Genomic DNA, 21,331 nt, shown 5'->3' on the forward strand with positions numbered 1-21,331 from the left:
AAAAAATTAAAATGCCATGAAAATGATGCATACAAATCCCATAAAAGACAATAATTTTCGTGAGTTCAAACTTACAGTCTACATAAAATATTTCCCATGATAGTTGTCTTGTCAGATTTCAGCAATGATGCAATAAGCCATCTCTAGATAAGTGTGGAATCTACCTTTCCCTTATTAATATTGATGTGATTGGTACATATGCACTTACAAGTAGTATGGTGATTTGGCACTTGCACTTTAGGGATAAATGTAAAGTCACCATCATTTATACCCTCAGGCAACTTCAGAAGCATCATATCAAGGGTCTGTACTGTGACAGTACTGACAACAAATATAGCTCAGAAAATAAAAATGTTACTCTTCAGATGCCAATCTAATGTTAGTGACAATGAGCTGATCATCAACAGTGCAACTATTTTTGCTCAGGGGTGATACCAATTTGGTCTCTGAAAAGCTTCTTTTTTTATTGAATAGAAATGCAGACTTCCGGTTAAGATGGCGGCTTAGAGAAAGCTGAAGTTCAGATCTCCGGAAAACCCTTCCCGACCGATCTCAAACTAGAAGCTCCTAAGGCGCCGAAATTCAAAATGATCAACAGCACAGACCCTGGGAACCCTCCTCCTGGACCTGGACCCGGTTCAAAAGGTACGGCTCCCCTTAAAAGCCAGAACCCGAGATCCCTCGGACCTCAGGGGTAGGAGCGCAGAGTCCAAGGCTCCCGGAAGCGGCAGCCGCGCCGGGCTCAGAGAGCAGGGTCTGAGGAACAACAACCCTCAGGGTCTTCTACCCAAGTCCCAGTCCAGGTGAAAGTTACTGCCTGGGGCTTCCGCTGCAAAGAGCCGGTCGGTCAAAGAGCCGGTTGGTCCGGGTGAAAGTTACTGCCTGGGGCCTCCGCTGCAGAGAGCTGGTCAAAACAACAGCAACCCTCAGGGCGGGCAAGACAGCCTCACGGGCTGGATCCTGCTATCCAAGTCTCAGTGAAAGTCTGTGCTCTCGGAGCTTGGGGAAGCGGCAGCCCATCCCCCCGCAGGCCGACGAAACAGCCTCATGGCCAGGGATTCTGAAGGCAACTTCCGGAAATCGAGCCAGGGGGAGAGTGTGGCCTTGTGGTCCGACCCTTCCATTCCAGTTCCAGTGAGGCATATTCAGTTTAACCCAGGGAACGCTCATAGAACCAACATCTGCCCAGGACTAAAGCCTCTGATCACCAGACAAAGACAAGAAAAGCCAATCCTCCACGTTCAGAGATGACAAATTCCACAGAAGCACAGAAGCCCCAAAATACCAAGAAAAATAAGAAGAAAGGGGCGACTCTGGACACATTCTATGGAGCCAAAATACAAAATACAGAGCAGATAGAAGAAGATATACAAGAAAATTCTCCAAAATCTTCCAAAGGAAATAGAAACTCTCCACAAACCCATGAAGAATTTGAATCAGAAAGGACCAAAAAGATGGAAGCCCTCTGGGAGGAAAAGTGGGAAATGATGCAAAAGAAATTCACGCATCTACAAAACCAGTTTGACCAAACTGTAAAAGAAAACCAGGCTTTAAAGCAAGAACTAATAAAGCAAAGCCAAAACACCAAGAAATTAGAAGAGAACATAAAATATCTCACCGACAAGGTGATAGATCTGGAAAACAGGGGGAGAAGAGAAAATTTAAGAATAATTGGACTCCCAGAAAAGCCAGAAATAAACACCAAACTGGACATGGTGATACAAGATATAATCAAAGAAAATTGCCCAGAGATTCTAGAACAAGGGGGCAATACATCCACTGACAGAGCTCACAGAACACCTTCTACACTAAACCCCCAAAAGACAACTCCCAGGAATGTAATTGCCAAATTCCAAAGCTATCAAATAAAAGAAAAAATCCTACAGGAAGCCAGAAAAAGACAATTTAGATATAAAGGAATGCCAATCAGGGTCACACAAGACCTTGCAAGTTCTACGCTGAATGATCGTAAGGCATGGAACATGATCTTCAGAAAGGCAAGAGAGCTGGGTCTCCAACCAAGAATCAGCTACCCAGCAAAACTGACTATATACTTCCAAGGGAAAGTATGGGCATTCAACAAAATAGAAGACTTCCAACTTTTTGCAAAGAAAAGACCAGAGCTCTGTGGAAAGTTTGATACCGAAAATCAAAGAGCAAGGAATACCTGAAAAGGTAAATATTAAGGAAAGGGGAAAAATGTTATCTTCTTTTACTCAAACTCTCTTCTATAAGGACTACATTTATATCAACCTATGTATACTAATATGTGGGGAAAATGTAATGTATAAATAGGGGGTAAAGAAAGACCAAATAGAATAATGGTTCTCACACAAAGATTCACAGGGGAAGGGGAGGGGAAGAAAACTCCTATAAGAAGGAGAGGAAGAGAGGGGGGGGGTTTACTTAAACCTCAATCTCAGGGAAATCAACTCTGAGAGGGAAAAACATCCAGATCCATTGGGATCTTGAATTCTATCTTACCCAACAAGGGTAAGGAGAAGGGAAAACCAAGGGGGGGAGGGGGAGAGGGAGAACAAAAAGGGAGGGAAAGAGAGGGGGGAGGGGGAGGGAACAAAAAGGGAGGGACTAAAAAGGGAAACATCAAGGGAGGGGACAAGGGGGACTGATTCAAAGTAAATCACTGGACTAAAAGGTAGAGCCGAAGAAGAAAAGGTTAGAATTAGGGAAGGCAATCAAAATGCCAGGGAGTCCACAAATGACAATCATAACTTTGAACGTGAATGGGATGAACTCACCCATAAAACGTAGACGAATAGCTGAATGGATTAGAATCCAAAACCCTACCATATGTTGTCTTCAAGAAACACACATGAGGCGGGTTGACACCCACAAGGTCAGAATTAAAGGATGGAGTAAGACCTTTTGGGCCTCAACTGATAGAAAGAAGGCAGGAGTGGTAATCATGATATCTGATAAAGCCAATGCAAAAATAGACCTGATCAAAAGGGATAGGGAAGGTAATTATATTTTGTTAAAAGGGACTCTAGACAATGAGGAAATATCATTAATCAAGATGTATGCACCAAATAATATAGCACCCAAATTTCTAATGGAGAAACTAGGAGAATTGAAGGAAGAAAGAGACAATAAAACCATACTAGTGGGAGACTTAAACCAACCATTATCAAATTTAGATAAATCAAATCAAAAAATAAATAAGAAAGAGGTAAAAGAAGTGAATGAAATCTTAGAAAAATTAGAATTAATAGACATATGGAGAAAAATAAATAGGGATAAAAAGGAATACACCTTCTTCTCAGCACCACATGGCACATTCACAAAAATTGACCATACATTAGGTCACAGAAACATAGCACACAAATGCAAAAAAGCAGAAATAATGAATGCAGCCTTCTCAGATCACAAGGCAATAAAAATAATGATTAGTAATGGTACATGGAAAACCAAATCTAAAACCAATTGGAAATTAAACAATATGATACTCCAAAACCGTTTAGCTAAAGAAGAAATCATAGAAACAATTAATAATTTCATCAAGGAAAATGACAATGGCGAAACATCCTTTCAAACCTTTTGGGATGCAGCCAAAGCGGTAATCAGAGGCAAATTCATATCCCTGAAAGCTCATATTAACAAACAAGGGAGAGCAGAGATCAATCAATTGGAAATGCAATTGAAAAAACTCGAAAGCGATCAAATTAAAAACCCCCAGCAGAAAACCAAATTAGAAATCCTAAAAATTAAGGGAGAAATTAATAAAATCGAAAGTGATAGAACTATTGATTTAATAAATAAGACAAGAAGCTGGTACTTTGAAAAAACAAACAAAATAGACAAAGTACTGGTCAATCTAATTAAAAAAAGGAAGGAAGAAAAGCAAATTCACAGCATTAAAGATGAAAAGGGGGACAGCACCTCCAATGAGGAGGAAATTAAGGCAATCATTAGAAATTACTTTGCCCAATTATATGGCAATAAATACACCAATTTAGGAGAAATGGATGAATATATACAAAAATACAAACTGCCTAGACTAACAGAAGAGGAAATAGAATTCTTAAATAATCCCATATCAGAAATTGAAATCCATCAAGCCATCAAAGAACTTCCTAAGAAAAAATCCCCAGGGCCTGATGGATTCACCTGTGAATTCTATCAAACATTCAGAGAACAATTAACCCCAATACTATACAAACTATTTGACATAATAAGCAAAGAGGGAGTTCTACCAAACTCCTTTTACGACACAAACATGGTACTGATTCCAAAACCAGGCAGGTCAAAAACAGAGAAAGAAAACTATAGACCAATCTCCCTAATGAATATAGATGCAAAAATTTTAAATAGGATACTAGCAAAAAGACTCCAGCAAGTGATCAGAAAGATCATTCACCATGATCAAGTAGGATTCATACCAGGGATGCAGGGCTGGTTCAACATTAGGAAAACCATCCACATAATTGACCACATCAACAAGCAAACTAGCAAGAACCACATGATTATCTCAATAGATGCAGAAAAAGCCTTTGATAAAATACAACACCCATTCCTATTAAAAACACTAGAAAGCATAGGAATAGAAGGGTCATTCCTAAAAATAATAAACAGTATATATCTAAAACCAACAGCTAATATCATCTGCAATGGGGATAAACTAGATGCATTCCCAATAAGATCAGGAGTGAAACAAGGATGCCCATTATCACCTCTACTATTTGACATTGTACTAGAAACACTAGCAGTAGCAATTAGAGAAGATAAAGAAATTGAAGGTATCAGAATAGGCAAGGAGGAGACCAAATTATCACTCTTTGCGGATGACATGATGGTCTACTTAAAGAATCCTAGAGATTCAACCAAAAAGCTAATTGAAATAATCAACAACTTTAGCAAAGTTGCAGGATACAAAATAAACCCACATAAATCATCAGCTTTTCTATATATCTCCAACACAGCTCAGCAGCAAGAACTAGAAAGAGAAATCCCATTCAAAATCACCTTAGACAAAATAAAATACCTAGGAATCTATCTCCCAAGACAAACACAGGAACTATATGAACACAACTATAAAACACTCGCCACACAACTAAAACTAGACTTGAACAATTGGAAAAACATTAACTGCTCATGGATAGGACGAGCCAATATAATAAAAATGACCATCCTACCCAAACTTATTTATCTATTTAGTGCCATACCCATTGAACTACCAAAATACTTCTTCACTGATTTAGAAAAAACCATAACAAAGTTCATTTGGAAGAACAAAAGATCAAGGATATCCAGGGAAATAATGAAAAAAAACACATATGATGGGGGCCTTGCAGTCCCAGACCTCAAACTATATTACAAAGCAGCAGTCATCAAAACAATTTGGTACTGGCTAAGAAACAGAAAGGAAGATCAGTGGAATAGACTGGGGGAAAACGACCTCAGCAAGACAGTATACGATAAACCCAAAGATCCCAGCTTTTGGGACAAAAATTCACTATTCGATAAAAACTGCTGGGAAAATTGGAAGACAGTGTGGGAGAGACTAGGAATAGATCAACACCTCACACCCTACACCAAGATAAATTCAAAATGGGTGAGTGACTTAAACATAAAGAAGGAAACCATAAGTAAATTGGGTAAACACAGAATAGTATACATGTCAGACCTTTGGGAGGGGAAAGGCTTTAAAACCAAGCAAGATATAGAAAGAATCACAAAATGTAAAATAAATAATTTTGACTACATCAAACTAAAAAGCTTTTGTACAAACAAAACCAATATAACTAAAATCAGAAGGGAAACAACAAATTGGGAAAAAATCTTCATAGAAACCTCTGACAAAGGTTTAATTACTCATATTTATAATGAGCTAAATCAATTGTACAAAAAATCAAGCCATTCTCCAATTGATAAATGGGCAAGGGAAATGGATAGGCAGTTCTCAGATAAAGAAATCAAAACTATTAACAAGCACATGAAGAAGTGTTCTACATCTCTTATAATCAGAGAGATGCAAATCAAAACAACTCTGAGGTATCACCTCACACCTAGCAGATTGGCTAACATAACAGCAAAGGAAAGTAATGAATGCTGGAGGGGATGTGGCAAAGTAGGGACATTAATTCATTGCTGGTGGAGTTGTGAACTGATCCAACCATTCTGGAGGGCAATTTGGAACTATGCCCAAAGGGCGACAAAAGAATATCTACCCTTTGACCCAGCCATAGCACTGCTGGGTCTGTACCCCAAAGAGATAATGGAAACAAAGACTTGTACAAAAATATTCATAGCTGCGCTCTTTGTGGTGGCCCAAAACTGGAAAAAGAGGGGATGCCCATCAATTGGGGAATGGCTGAACAAACTGTGGTATATGTTGGTGATGGAATACTATTGTGCTCAAAGGAATAATAAAGTGGAGAAGTTCCATGGAGACTGGAACAACCTCCAGGAAGTGATGCAGAGCGAGAGGAGCAGAACCAGGAGAACATTGTACACAGAGACTAATACACTGTGGTATAATCGAACGTAATGGACTTCTCCATTAGGGGCGGTGTAATGTCCCTGAACAACTTTCAGGGATCCAGGAGAAAAAAAACACCATTCATAAGCAAAGGATAAACTATGGGAGTGGAAACACCGAGAAAAAGCAACTGCCTGAATACAGAGGTTGAGGGGACATGACAGAGGATAGACTTTAAATGAACACTCTAATGCAAATACTATCAACAAAGCAATGGGTTCAAATCAAGAAAACATCTAATGCCCAGTGGACTTACGCGTCGGCTATGGGGGGTGGGGGGGAGGAAAAGAAAATGATCTATGTCTTTAACGAATAATGCTTGGAAATGATCAAATAAAATATATATAAAAAAAAAAGAAAGAAAGAAATGCAAAAATAACTGAAACCACATGACCCAGTACTGACAATTATGTGTTTAGAATGGTCTTAAAGCAAATAAATTTTAAGTCACTACTTCCTACTTTTCATTCAAAGGAAGCATTATCCCTCTATATTAGATTATTAGACTATTGAGACAAGGAAAGGGCAGAAGGGGACCCAAATAGAGGAAATTTATAACTATTTTCCAAGTAAACACCAGGAATATATTTAATTAACCTAGAGTTCATTAAAAATTTACTTTCCATGTATTTCATTATTTTTGCTGAAGGAAACTAGCATTTCTTTTATAAAAAGTGTATCAAGAAATTGTTTCTTCTTTAATCGTTATTTTATTATTTGAAAAGTATTTTTGTTAGTGATCAATACTGTCACAATAAAGAAAGGAAAATTTAATTTTAAAAATTTCACTGCCTATCTGAAATGAACTGAAGTATTTATATTCATTAATTGTTTTAAGTAGGCAAGTGATGGAATGTCATACTTGTTTGCTCTAGCAACCACAACTCCCTGTAGGACCATTATTGCTAATGATGAGTGCTTGAATTGGTTTGCATACTAACATTATTGTGATCCTGGACTTCACAGCTCTAGGTACTCACATGTCCCAGGATAGTGTGAAACCATTCTGAATGGAGATTTCTGTCTAAGATTGGATGTAGAGGAACTGTATGTCCCCAAGAGAAAAACAAACAAAAACAAACATTCTAGGACCCACTTTCACCTAAGTGTTTTGCCCAGTCTAAAAGAGTACTTTTCTACTGCCCCCAAATATAACAAGTGAAGCAGAAGAGCAATTATGTGTTTTTTTGTTTCTAACTATGAATTCCAGATTATCCCTGTGTCACTATCACCAAACAACTTGTCCTGACTTGAGCTTCATGCCATTTGACTACATCACAAAATCAATTATGTTCACTTCATTCATATACAATCCTATTTTCTCAAGCAATTAGCCCTTAGTTCGCAAACTTATGATTTTCAAAAAATTGCATGGTCCAACTCCTTTATAACCCATTGGAAAACTCATCTTCTGATTCATCAACTCTTAAGACATACAGTGGTACCTTGACACACAAGTTTAATTCATTCCATGGCTAAGCTCCATTCATGTGTCAAATTGAATTCCCCTATTTAAATTAATGGAAATGCAATTAACCCATTCTGCCCACCAATACACAACTTTTTGTTTTATAGGCTTATAATAAGAAAGAATATAAAGAAATAAGCTTACTTATGAAATGTTATTTACCTTCAAGATCAGGAGAAGATGCTGATGGAGATTTTCCTTTCCTGAGCTATCACTTAAAATAACTTACTCTCTACACATAATGCTACATTTAAATGAAAAATTGACCTTATGCATTACTTATGGTATGTAACTATTGCTAAACATAAATGCTACTTTTTTGCTCTACTAAATTATCTTACATCACTTATTACTTTACTTCTGCTATGATCTTAGGCTTCAAAAATCTCTTATCATATATGTCTATATTTATAGTTAAACTTCCTATATCTTCATTATATACATTGATATCTCTTCAGAGAACTCACCTCCCAGTTCAATTTCAATGACATATCTATTTCAGCTATCTATATGACTTGTCACAGCTTAGTTAGTACTATAACACATTCATGATATTTATCCTCATCATATCTCCCTTTCCTTCCAACAGTGCCACATCTTTTAATAAATTCAACTATTGCCTCATTCTTCTCTCTTTTTGGTTTTGACCCTATAGTTAATAAGTTCAACTAAACACTATTCCAATAGTCTAGAATGCCTTTCTCTTGGTCCTTTTGCTATTCCAAAACTATTCCAAACTCCAGAATAGTTTTACTTACCCCCTCAACAACTGAGGTTTCTCACCTTCTCTTCTTGATCTGTTTAATGTTGTTAGGGAAATCCATAACCATGACAACTGGGTTAACTAAAAATTGATGTTATCTAATCTCAACTGGACTCTCACTGGTGCAGACAAAACTTTTATCCTTCCCTGATTGATTCTTTACCACATGTCTCATAAAAGCTATTTCAAACTTTCTCTTCTCTCTTCAATCTTCATCACCCACTTCGTGATCTCTATTAACTGATGATATCATCTACTTTATTGAGAAAAGAGGTATCTGTAATTAATTCTAACTTCTTCTTTACTTCATTCCTCAAAACTCACTTCTTTATTCCTATTTCCTCTGATGTCACTTAAACATTTGAAAAGAAATAGCCTTTCTCCTTTTCTAGACAAAATCCTCCATTACTAATATTCTTAAACCCATCCCAGATGATATCTTCTTGAAACTTATCCTTCACTCACTCTTTGTTCATTTTCATCTCTTTTTGCTTCATATTCCTTGGTCATTGTCCATTCCCTATATTCTTCAGATGTGTTTAGATATTTTGCATCATTATGAGCAGTAACTAGATGTGATATTGCCAATTCCTAAAATAATAGTCTTGTATCTCTTCTCCCTTTCAAAGCAATAATATAAAGTTGCCTTGCATTGTTGAATACATTTCTTACCTCCCTGCTTATATTTTTACCTCTTTTTAAGATAGCTTTCAACAATGATCACTATACTGAAACTGTTTGTTTCAAAATCTTAAATGTGGAACTAGCTATAAAAGAATTAACAAAGGAGGAAAAACTTGTTCCAGTTGGATTTTGAGATGAATTCTATAAAAATTTTAAAGGTGCCTTCACTACCCAAATTATTTGAAAAAATGTGCTGTCTTATCCACCAAATTTAATGCCCTTTTTCTTTGTCCTCCTTCATTTCTCTTTTATTATTGATACTAAAAATCACCTACCCCTCCTCCAAAATATGCTATCTTCTTTTAGACTCTATAATATTGTGAAATTAGTAATTTTACTCCTGCCTAATTGCCCTTTTCTCATCATTATACTTTAATGTATCATTATTCAATTCCCACATAATAAATATGGACTGTTCTCAAGATTTTTTGTGCCCTATCCTCCTCTATCTCTGTACCGTCAGTAATCTAATTAGCTTCCATGAATTCAAATATCACTCAGATGAAGATGAGTAACACGTTTGTATATATCCAGCTCTGATCTTGAGTCTTGTATCAACAACATCCTATTGGCCATCTCCAAGTAGACATTCTATTTTGAATCTCAAAATCAAGATACTGAAAATGGGACAAATTATTTTCCCTTCTAGAACCACAATTCCTCCATGTTTCCCCATTTCTGTTGAGGCAGTTATAATAACTTGCCATTCAAAATGGCACAACTCAATCATTCTCTAAATTAACTATACATCACTAAGGTTCAAAATTTTAAGATCATTCTTGAATCTTCTGTCACTGATTCTCTAAATCCACTAAATTACTAAATTCTATCAATCCTATACTCAGGATATTTTGCATCCTTCTTTTTCCAACTCACTAACTCTAATTACTTCTGTTTATATTAATATAAATCACCCTTGTTTTTCTTGACTATTTTCTTTCCCTTAGTTCTCCCTTAATACAACCTCTTCTTAGTTGCTCAATTATTATTCATAAAGCACTGTTCTAATCACATCACTGCCTAGCTCAGAAACTTAACTGATTCCATGTTCCATCTTTTAAGATGAAAACACAAAATCCTCAACTGAGTATTTACAACACTTTATGCTATGGTCTTCATCACCTTATATAATATTACTCTCTACTCATTCTATTTTATAGAAAAAAATTGACTTATTTGTTCCTCAAATTTTATATTCCATCTTTTTCTGTCTTTACATAGAATATCAAATATGTCTGAATATGCTACATGCTAACTATAACTTTTTAATCTATAACTTTTTTAGAACTTTTCCTCTAAGTAGGATTCAATTCAAAACATTCTGTGATCCCCTAAGAGTTTAATTCTCTGCCTGTCCCTCTATCCCTTTCCGTGTCTCTGTTTCTGTCTCTCTGTCTATACACAAACACACACACACACACGCACACACACACATATGAGGATATATCTATATATTTCTGTGTCTCTATTGCTTTGCATTTTGTCTCTCTATGCACATTACACAAGACAATTTCCTTCATGTTAGAGATTGTTTCATTTTTATCTTTATATCCATAATTCTTGGACAATGCCTTGCACATAGAGGACATTAACCAATTTTTAAAAACAACTGAATTATACTGACTTCTGCATTAAAAACAATGCATTTTCCACTCTGAACTGAGTGTTTAGGGAACCCGCAGGGATTTTGAAAGGCACCTATTATTAATATCAGACCTGATTTACTGTAAAATCACTTTTTCTTCTTATTTAACATTGCTCCAAAAAAAGAAATTACTCACAATATAGCCTTTATTTCATTTTTACTTCCAATCTAGTAACTCTCAACTTCCAAAAAATTCCCATTACTGATCATATCTAATTTACCCCCACCAAAAATATTGTCATTGGAATATAATCTCTTTGCTACAAACTCTCTGAAAGTTTTCAAAAATACAGTTACATCTGGCTGCCTTGAACTACCATTTAACAATCAAAATGGAAAAATACACTTCACCCTTGACTTTGAGGAGTGATTCCCCAAAATATTTTGTTATTATGGTTAAATAATATATATTATATTATTCATACATTTATACATATTCAATACAATAAAATTTTTAGTCACTTTCCTTCATAGGTATTGGGGGGATCAAAAGTCAAGGGAAGATTAGAAGCCGGGGTTTGAGCCCCAATAAGAGATGCATCAAATTAGTTCATTATTCTCATTAAGCAAATAAATAGTTTACAATATCTCATGGTACTTAAATAAATAAATCTTCTATACTATATGCCAGCCAATTAACCTTTTCATCCTTATGTTCTGTAAGTGTATGTTTGATGTTACCAACTAAAATGGATATATAAGAAGAAACCTATGTAAACATTTTAAGTATTTTCAGAGTGTTGAATCTGAGTTGGGCATTTTTAACCCCCAACTTTGATAATACTAATTCTTCTTTGTTTTTAGTAATAATACATTAAAATGACCATGAGCCTCTCATTTTAATCCATCTTTCATAGTATAGTTGGATTAATCTTTCTAATATTCAATCTGATTATCACTCCACTGTTAAAAAATCTCCATGGCTTCTTCTTTACCATGAAATCATCCACTCCAATTCTAGTTACTCAAAACTCTTTGCAATATGGGTCCAATTTATATTTCAGGTTTCTTTCATATTCTGCAAACTTACCCAGCATCCACCCATTATAAGTTATACTTTTTTTTCTCTGTTTATGAAGTTACCCATTTCTAGAATGATGCATTCTCATATACATTCTTGCCTGTTAAAATCTTACACATGCTTCAAGATGCAACTCTCAATTAAATGCTATCTGTTCTCAGTACTCTTATAGCAATTTGTACTTCTGACGTTTCTTTTTTAGTCTAAACCCGTGATTTTACAAGCATACAGAACTCTAGAAGAAGATGAAGATGAATAAAGTCATCATTTCAGTAGGACCAATCAGAGAGACACTGTATTGTCATTGTGTTATCCTTTCCAAAACATCTTCTAAAACAATGGATAAGTATCCACGTTCAACAATGACAACAATAATAGCATGTTTAAGTCAAATATGCATTACCATAAGTCATCATTTCTCTAAAGACAATGAATAACATAGTCACTAAACTTTTCAAAACAAGATACATAAAATCAGTTCCAGATATTGACTGTATTCGTGAGATGCCTGGATCACTCAAAGTATTTTCTGGGAATTACCTCTGGTATCAAACCTCAAAAATGATGTAAGAAAAATAACGATAGCAATTTTTACTCCATCGACTATTTTAACTCCAGTAAATAAGAAGAGTCATTATTAGGCAGTAGAATGTCAATATACAATCATAAACAATATATAAACTAAGGATATTAGTTACTTTCCATTACAAACTTTAAGTATCCATTCTCCCCTTCACCAAGATCCAAGATCCATGAAGAACATTCTGAGTAAAAAAAAAAAATCTTCTGTATTATTTGTGTTGCTCTCACTGTTACATGTCTACCAGCAAGACACTGAAATACTGAAGCTTACTTTCCTGCTCAATGAAAATCTGTCATTTTTTTTTTGTTTGTTTGTTTGTTTCAGTAGGAAGGGAGAATTGTTTAGCCTGTACCACTTTTATTGGCAACTTTGCCATAGTAATTCATTAAATATCTTCTGTGGAGGACTGAAATCATCTCCATAAAGCTTGACAGAAGGTATGTAGTGCAAAGTCTACATTAACATTCCCTACAAATTCCAAAGATAGCTCACCTTAGTCCTTCTCTTTCTTTTTTTTTTAAATACTCTTCTATAGTTGGCCCTAGGTAAACTCAAGAGTGTATTGCAATGACATTTATTACATAAAAATCTTCATTATTTTATTTATAGTAGGGACATGAACCAAAAGTTAAGAAAAACAGAAGAAATATTTTGCTCTACCCATTTCTTCTACAATATGAATTTGATTTGAGCCTCACTCTTTTGTTTCTATCTTTTGGTATTTTTTCCCAATCCTTTCACCACCTCACTCCTTTGAATAAGCAGTGGATGCCTCCCCCTGCTGGGAGAAGATTAAATCACATGGTAAAACAGGATGCATCATTCTCTGGAGAAAGAATGAAGATTTTTTTAAAAGTACATTAAGTATTTTTAATGTTTTAGTAGACACAGAATTAACTATCATTGAAGTGTTTCTCTTATACACTGTCAAAATAGATTGTTTTATTTGAATTGATCATGAAGATTGCCCCAAAGAGACTTCAATTAACACATCAAGTTAAATCTGAATTTATAAACTGAATAAAAAAAACAATAACAAATAATCAACAGAGACTGCCAGCTAAGCCCATTCTAGATTTCAGTGTATTCCATTTAAGGAGTGTGAATTTGAGTTTATACATCACTTTGTGTGCTTACTATCTTTAAAAAACTAAAATTTCTCTAATTGTACTTTCTCCAATTCTTTTTCCCTCACTTGTTCCTAATTTTTTGAATAGGGGAGGAAAAGAGGATAAAAATAACTGACTTTCCAACTTTCATTTGTTCAACCTTTCATTCAATCACTAGGAATGTAGAAACCGTGAATACAACCTTCCTTCTCCCAAATTCTTCCCACAGATTAAGTTATTTAGGCGATTGCTTAAATTTTATACACTATTTTAAAAATATCTTAATCATTTTCTTATATAATAAAAGTATAAAGGAAATTGTTTTTACATTGAAAAGTACAAGTATTATACTCTATATATATCAACTATATATATATATATATATATATATGTAAATGCATTGAGAACCAGGCTAAATTGCTTATGAAATGGCAGAATGCACATTTTTACACAAAGTAAACTATTCATAGAAACAAAATAAATGCATGTTAATGTTTCATTATTTAAAAAAATAACAAGTGTTCACTTATTTTATTGTGCACTAGCCCACAACAACCCAAGCTATATAACTGCGTTGTGGCTAATTTGATTAAGAAATTGACAATTGATAAGCATCCCCATTGTAGTATTCATATGTTTATATACATATAATACATATATACACATATACATATATTACTAGTCATAATGGCTGTGTATTTTTAAGTTGTACTTGACTATTATTTGAACCTAAATTTAGTCATTTCTTTCATCTTCACAACATACAAGAGTCTTCTTTAAGATCCCCTCAAACATCCCTAGGAATGTAATGTCTTTAACATTATAGGTTCAAAAAAGAAAACACATACTTTGTAAAACAGCTGTTCAGTTGGTGAAAGTGTGTCTCGGTTTATCTTGCCCAGCGCCTAATTATCACCATTGAAATATATTTTTCAGCATTCCAAGGTATGATTCCCAACGTGTAAATACATATAAAATACATATATGTGTGTGTGTGTGTGTGTATATATATATATATATATATATATATATATATATATATATATATATATATATATATACGTGTGTGTGTGTGTGTGTGTGTGGTCTCATCTAGCTTACTAAGTAACATGACTTAGAACGGTTATGGCAAAGACTATTTGATTGGCTAAAAGGGCGTCAGATCACTTCCAAAATGCTGCGGAAACGATGGTCGGTGGCGACTAGGTTCGTAAGGGACCAGGGGTAGAATCCTGTCGGGATCATAAATGACTTCCCAACTGATCATCCATCTATCTCCCTCATTCCCCAAGTGCCTTGATTTCTGCAGACCGCCTTTCCACTTTCTATTTCTCCCAATGACTATCCTTGAACCCTTATCATTCTCCTCCTTACCCATTATACTGACAGGTCAAAATCTCCGTACCTTTTCTCTCATGGGTTGAGTCCCAATTTAAAATGTAAACGCCGAGGAGGTAAAAGAGGGCGGGGAAACATCTGCATGTTCCAAAGCCCTGACTCTCATCTGCCTAGGATGGTCAATAAGCCAGTGCCCGGCGACGGAGTGGGCGGCTAGAAGGAGATGAGTCTCCTTCTCCAACTTCACTTCCTAACACCACACCAGTCAGGCACGATCCGGCCAGTCAGTCTATATCTACCCATCACGCGCCAGACCAGAGTCTTACCTACCTTCGGCCAGGAGGCGCGTAGCATGCACGAAGGATGGATCCAAGCTATCTTTCTCTGCCATCAGCTCAGGCAGATATTTCTCCTGTTCCATAGCGGGCACTCCGGCGCGGCGGTCAGCGCGCAAAAGCAAGAAAGGCACTGCTCAAATGCAGTGGCGCCTGCCGCCTTTCCCCTCCTCCTTCTCCCCTTCCTCCTCCTCCCCGTCCTCCTGCTCCGCCGCCGCCTCCTCCTCCTCCACCGCCGCCGCCGCTGTTGCCACCGCTGCCGCCGCCTCGCCTTTGGCGCGGAGCTGGTCACAGGGCTCTCACTGGCCCATGCAGCTGTTCTGCTAGCTGTGCACTACCTCCTCCCGCCGCCGCTGCTGCCCCGCGCAGACACAGACCCCTCCAGTTCTCCCCTCGTTCTCTTTTTGAGCTCAATCTAATAGCAGGGGCCTTAACTAGAGAGGCGGGAGGAAGGGATCCCCCCCTCCCCAACCCTTCGGACCGCTCATTGGCCACGGAGCCCGGGGAGGCGGGGAACCCAAAGAAGGTTCTGGTGAGGCGATTGGGCTGATAGCTCAGTCTGACCGCCTGACGGGCAGACTAGAGCGGCCGCTGGCGGGGGAGGGAGTCCAGCAGTGCAGAGCTAAAGCAGGCTACTTGTGACTATGTCTTGCCATGCCCATTGAATCTGACGGTTTCTGTGAGGAGACCTTGGGATACCTTCCACCTGGACTTCTGTTTATAGGGAGAAAGATGCCCTCCGTATCAATTTGGTGATGAGGAGGGGTGGAGAGATTTAGTGATGAAAAGTGGATAAGGTCTGGATGAAAAAAGCACTATCACTATAGAAAGTCTCTCAAAGGCTGATTCTACTTCATTGGTATTTCTAAGAGCAAAAGTGTCTTCTATAGTAAATGCCTTCGTGAACTAAAATAATTAAAACAGAGGAGCAATGCATGCACACGCACACACAAACACACACAAACTGGAGATATAAGGTCGATGGCTTGAAAAAGGCATTATTAAGAATACGTAAGAGCTTCACTAAAGCAAACAAAGCATAAGCTATTTAAGGGTATTAATTTTTAGCAGTTCTCTAAAGTACAATAAATGGACTAGGATTGTGCTTTCTTACTTTCTTTTAATTTGTTTTCTCGTTCTGCCCACCTTCACTTCATTTTAGAAGCTAAATTGAAGGACCTAGCTAAACAATTCAGGAAAATTTTTAAAAAGGCAAGTAGAAAGGAACACAGAACTATGTTTGCCTTTCCTTTCCTCTAAGAGTATATAGAATTTGACTGTAGACCAACACAATCCGAGTAACTATCACTCTACTACCGAGCTAAAACAGGCTTCAGATCGCAGGCATCCTTCATACTGCCATAACAGTAACTTAGAACTCACAAGAACTGCACTTCCACTACAGTTTAAGCAATATGGTGAACCTTCATGGGAAAAAAAAATGTATTGTCCATTAAATTATTAATAAATGATCCAGATGTCAGTGGGATGATTTCCTACATAAAATATTTCTCTACACCTTCCTTCCTTCTTTTTTCCCCCTTTCTTCCCTTAAGACATAAATTTCATGAATCTATTTCATCTGTAAAATTGAAAGCAGAATCTGCTTCTTAAAGTAATTGTGAGGATCAAATGAAGTAATTATGTGAGATGCTTTGTAAAATTTAAAGTCTAAATAAATGTCAGCTATTATTTCACTTTTTAAGCTATCTTCACAATAAAATGCCCATCTTTAATACTAAGTTAAATTCATTTAAATGACCAATATGTATAGTACATTGTTCTTTTTGGATTTGAAACCCCATTCTCTTTCCAATTATAACTGGAATTATATGTATTTTCATTATATAACTTGAAAAAACTGCCTGAGTAGCTATTCTCACTTCATTCTTCATGACAATTAAAATATATATTTATTTTATGACATTAAAAACTGTTAGAGCACCTTCACACTTATGCTTTTTTCAGACTGACAGACCTATGATGTAGTTAGGCAGATTTTACTACTACCTTTATCTAGAAGAGGAAACTGAGGTAAATAGAATTTAATTAATTAGCTGTGTAAAACTGGGACTACATATGCATATCTAGAAGGAGCTTTGTAGATCAACTATCAACTTACAAATGTTTATATGTAAATTGAGTCTCAGTATCAGTGTCAAGTAAAGCAAACATTGAGAAAATGATGGACTATTATTTTACTATTATAATTTAGGAATGAGTACCCAGAAGTACTGCCTTCAAAAGCATGCTCAACAGTTTTTAGTCTAGAGAAAGTTCTTTACTGCTATTTTCTGTCCATGGTACTGATCCTGAACAAACTAAAAACAGAGCAATTTTTTGTTCTAGACAAGGACTGGCAATTTCTGTGATAGTTGAGGAGAGTGAGGTGAGAAACAGAGCTTATATTTGTTAAAAGTGTGGAAGAAAAAATTATAAATTGTAATAAATAACCATTTTTGTGAAATGATTGCTTTCATGTTTTTCTGCAAAATCTACCAAGAAATTAATGACATTTATCAGAAGAATAAACAAATTCTATTTCATGAATTAAAGTGATACAGATAGTTTGATTCTATTGTTCTGTCTTATAGTTACAATTTCATTATATATTCAAAACCCACTTTTCCATGATTAAATGTACATTTAGAAAAAACAACTGTTTAGCTGTCGATGTATTGGCATAATATAATACTTCAAGAATCTTGATTTCAACAGTATGAGTATTCCCCTGAATAATACAGATTGCAACCCTTATGCTCATTAGTAGATAGTCTTCATGAATTGTTGTGGCCAAAAGCATCACTTTGTGACTAACCATCTGCTAATAAACTTCTATGAATTTAATTAGGCTGATCCTCCAATGACTAACACAATCTGTGTCTGAGATTCCATTAAACTATAATATGAAAACCTCAAGTCATATCTATGTCATATTGAGATATCTTCATGGGATTACGTATTATTTTATTTTTATCCTGGTAAAGGTCTTAGCTGTCACTAACTTATTATACTTATAAAGTCCTGACCATCATTAGGAAAAAAAATCCAAGTAATGTTCTCTTGTCTATTAAATTTAATTTTAAATTGCATAGATAATTTTTAAGAATTGTTTTCTTAAAATGACCATAGTCTTTCACTCATTCACTACTGTATACAAAAACCAGAATTACAATGAAGAGTATTCACTGCTCCCAGATTAAGAGGTATGACACTACACACCAACTCTGGGATGATGCTCATCATCCTCATAAACTACTCCATTTTAATGGCATCTTCTTTCTTCAGATGAATCAAAGTCTATCAGTTCTACAGGATCCATTTCTTTAGTCGCCTATACTTACTTCCTCTTTGTCAGTCACTTTTCCAAAAAGATAGCTTATTCAATGAAAGAAAGTAATTCTCTGAGTTTATGTTAAATTCAACGATTAAAATCCCTTTCTCATAAGACTGATGACAAATAGAATTGCTTTCATTCAGCATACCTATATCTCCATTTTTAACAATCTGACCTCCCCTAATTGACAAAAGATATAAACAGTTTTCAAATGAAGAAATGACATTCATGTATAGATACATTAAAAATCATCTAAATCATTACTGTTGAGGTAAACACAAAACAAAACAATTCTGAGGTATCATGTCAAACCCATCAGATTGACTAAATTACAAAAGAGCAAAATTATAAATTTTGGAGGGGATATGAAAAATGGAGACACTAATAAACTGTTGGTGGAACAGCAAAATGATGCAAACATTTTGTAGAGCAATTTGGAATTAAACTCAGAGAGATATAAAACCATGTATATCCTTAGATCCAGCAATATATCTTGCTGGATCTATTTCCCAAGAAAATCAGGAGAAAAGGAAAAGAACTTCTGTGTTTCAAAATATTTATGGATATCCACCCATTGGAGAATGGCAGAACAATCTCTTATGTATAATTGTGATTGAACTCTACTGTCCTATCAGAAAAGATGCACTAACTTTTCTTAAAACTTTGAAAGAACTACATGAGATAATGGAGAATGAAATATCAAATGAAAGGAAAATTATATAAAGATATAGATTTAGTATTTGAAGAATAACTTGTAAATGTTCTTCTCCAAACAATGAATTGAGAAGCAGAAACACAACATACATAATCTACACATGTGTGACTATTTTTCAGATGATGCCTTCTCTAGGTATGGGAAGGGGGAGAGGGACTGAGATACCTAGAAAATAAATAAATAAATATTTTAAAGAGGTAAAAATGAACCAATCTAACTAGAATGAGAAGTAATGACTATAGTTCTACTACCAAGAGTTGATATTGTTTTCAGAAAGCCACACAATGTTTCAATCAGTTGGATATCCACATATATGAAAAGGTCCTTACTTCATTGTGTTTCATAAGTTTGTCCTTCTGCTCCAAAATAATAATATCTCCTAGTTCAAGTCCTAGGTCCTAGTTGCCTTGACCATAAAAAAAAAATTATCTTCTGAACATCTTCTTTTATCTTTGGAGCTTTGAATCTCCAGATCCCTCCCCCCACCCCTCTGAATAATTTTCCTTCCATTACTCTTTTACATCTATCTTTAGGGCTGATTCATTCCCCATGCCTTTGGCCTTCCATAGAAACTGACTAAACTTGTGAAACCATTCCAGATGCTATCTGATTAATTGTAATTTGAATTCTAGTACCCCTGCAATTGGAACATCATTCTACATTTCCTTTCTTATCACCTAAGCCTTCACATTTATCAAATTACATTTCTTTGCAAAGCAAATTTTCTTGTTGAACCATATTATAATTTTTCTAAGGTCACCTAAAACTGATGAACAATATTTTTACTTCTCCATTCCCTTTGCATTCTTTTACTTCCTTCAAAAAACATCAAAGATATCTGTTGGAGACCTAAAGTCAGCACCAGAACTGCCCTCATTGATGATTTCTTCTCCACCTTTGTCATAGAAATCTCTTTTCTTGCATGAGAAATTACTTAGTAAATTTGAGAAATCTGTTTGAACTTTTCTCCTTCATTTGAATTCTTATCTTTATGATATTTCAACATTAGGTTTATACATATTTTTAAGTTCTTCCTGAGAGGCATTGGATTTTATCCCCAAAATATCATAAGTAATTTCCTTCATCATTTTATATAACCAAGGAGTAATATTCATGGTATGCCAGGTATCAAAATCTCCACATTTTGAGTGAGGTGAAATGAGACTTCGAGGGAGCCTGTTAGGATGTTGGGGAAGCAAGTGGAAAAAAGAGAATATTTCTATATTCCCTATATCATGGCTGAAGACATATTATCTTAATTATATAATGAAACAATACAAAATTCTGAAGGAAATAAAAGGAAGGATGGCATGCTTTTATTTGCAATAAGATTCAGACAGTTCCTACTTTGACAATGGATAACATTTTTAACATGAATTTCTGAATTAAATATCTTAATTATCACCATTCCAGGTGAGAGTTTACTCAATTCATCATTCTTGAAACCCTTAAATTTTCCATTTTTATTTACCTTTTTATGCTTCTCTTGAATGTCAAAATTTGTCCCCAAATTTTCTTTTCAGTTAAGTTCAGTTCTGTTTTTTGTTTGTTTGTTTGTCAGCAATGTCTGGACATTCTCTATTTCATTTAAATATCACTTTTCCTCCCTGGATAGTTATGTTTAGTTTTGCTGGGCATGTGATTCTTGGTCTTTTGGGATATGAGATCATATTCCTTATGGTCCTTTAATGTAGAAAATTCCAAGTTTTGTGTAATCCTGATTGTGGCTTCAAAATATTTGAATTATTTCCTTTTGGCTTGTTTCCAGTACCTTTTCCTTAATCTGGATTTTTAAAAATTTTGCTATAATCGTCCTGGGATATATTCTATTAGA

The 21,331-nt window shown here is 35.5% G+C and overlaps 1 protein-coding gene and 1 pseudogene across 1 annotated transcript in view; both read right to left on the reverse strand.

Moving 5' to 3' along the window:
* The window catches only part of KHDRBS2 (KH RNA binding domain containing, signal transduction associated 2), an 811,868-nt gene extending 795,954 nt beyond the window's left edge, over positions 1 to 15,914 (reverse strand). Inside the window, exon 1 of the mRNA XM_001364943.4 lies at positions 15,441 to 15,914. Coding sequence (XP_001364980.1) covers positions 15,441 to 15,531 — 91 coding nt within the window. The 5' untranslated portion in view covers positions 15,532 to 15,914. The remainder of the gene's footprint in view (positions 1 to 15,440) is intronic.
* A 2,730-nt stretch (positions 15,915 to 18,644) lies between these two features.
* On the reverse strand, positions 18,645 to 20,585 carry LOC100617051 (dnaJ homolog subfamily A member 1-like; annotated as a pseudogene).
* Positions 20,586 to 21,331: the final 746 nt, after the last annotated feature.

Source organism: Monodelphis domestica, chromosome 2 (genome assembly GCF_027887165.1).
Source record: "Monodelphis domestica isolate mMonDom1 chromosome 2, mMonDom1.pri, whole genome shotgun sequence".
Classification (NCBI taxonomy): Eukaryota; Metazoa; Chordata; class Mammalia; order Didelphimorphia; family Didelphidae; genus Monodelphis; species Monodelphis domestica.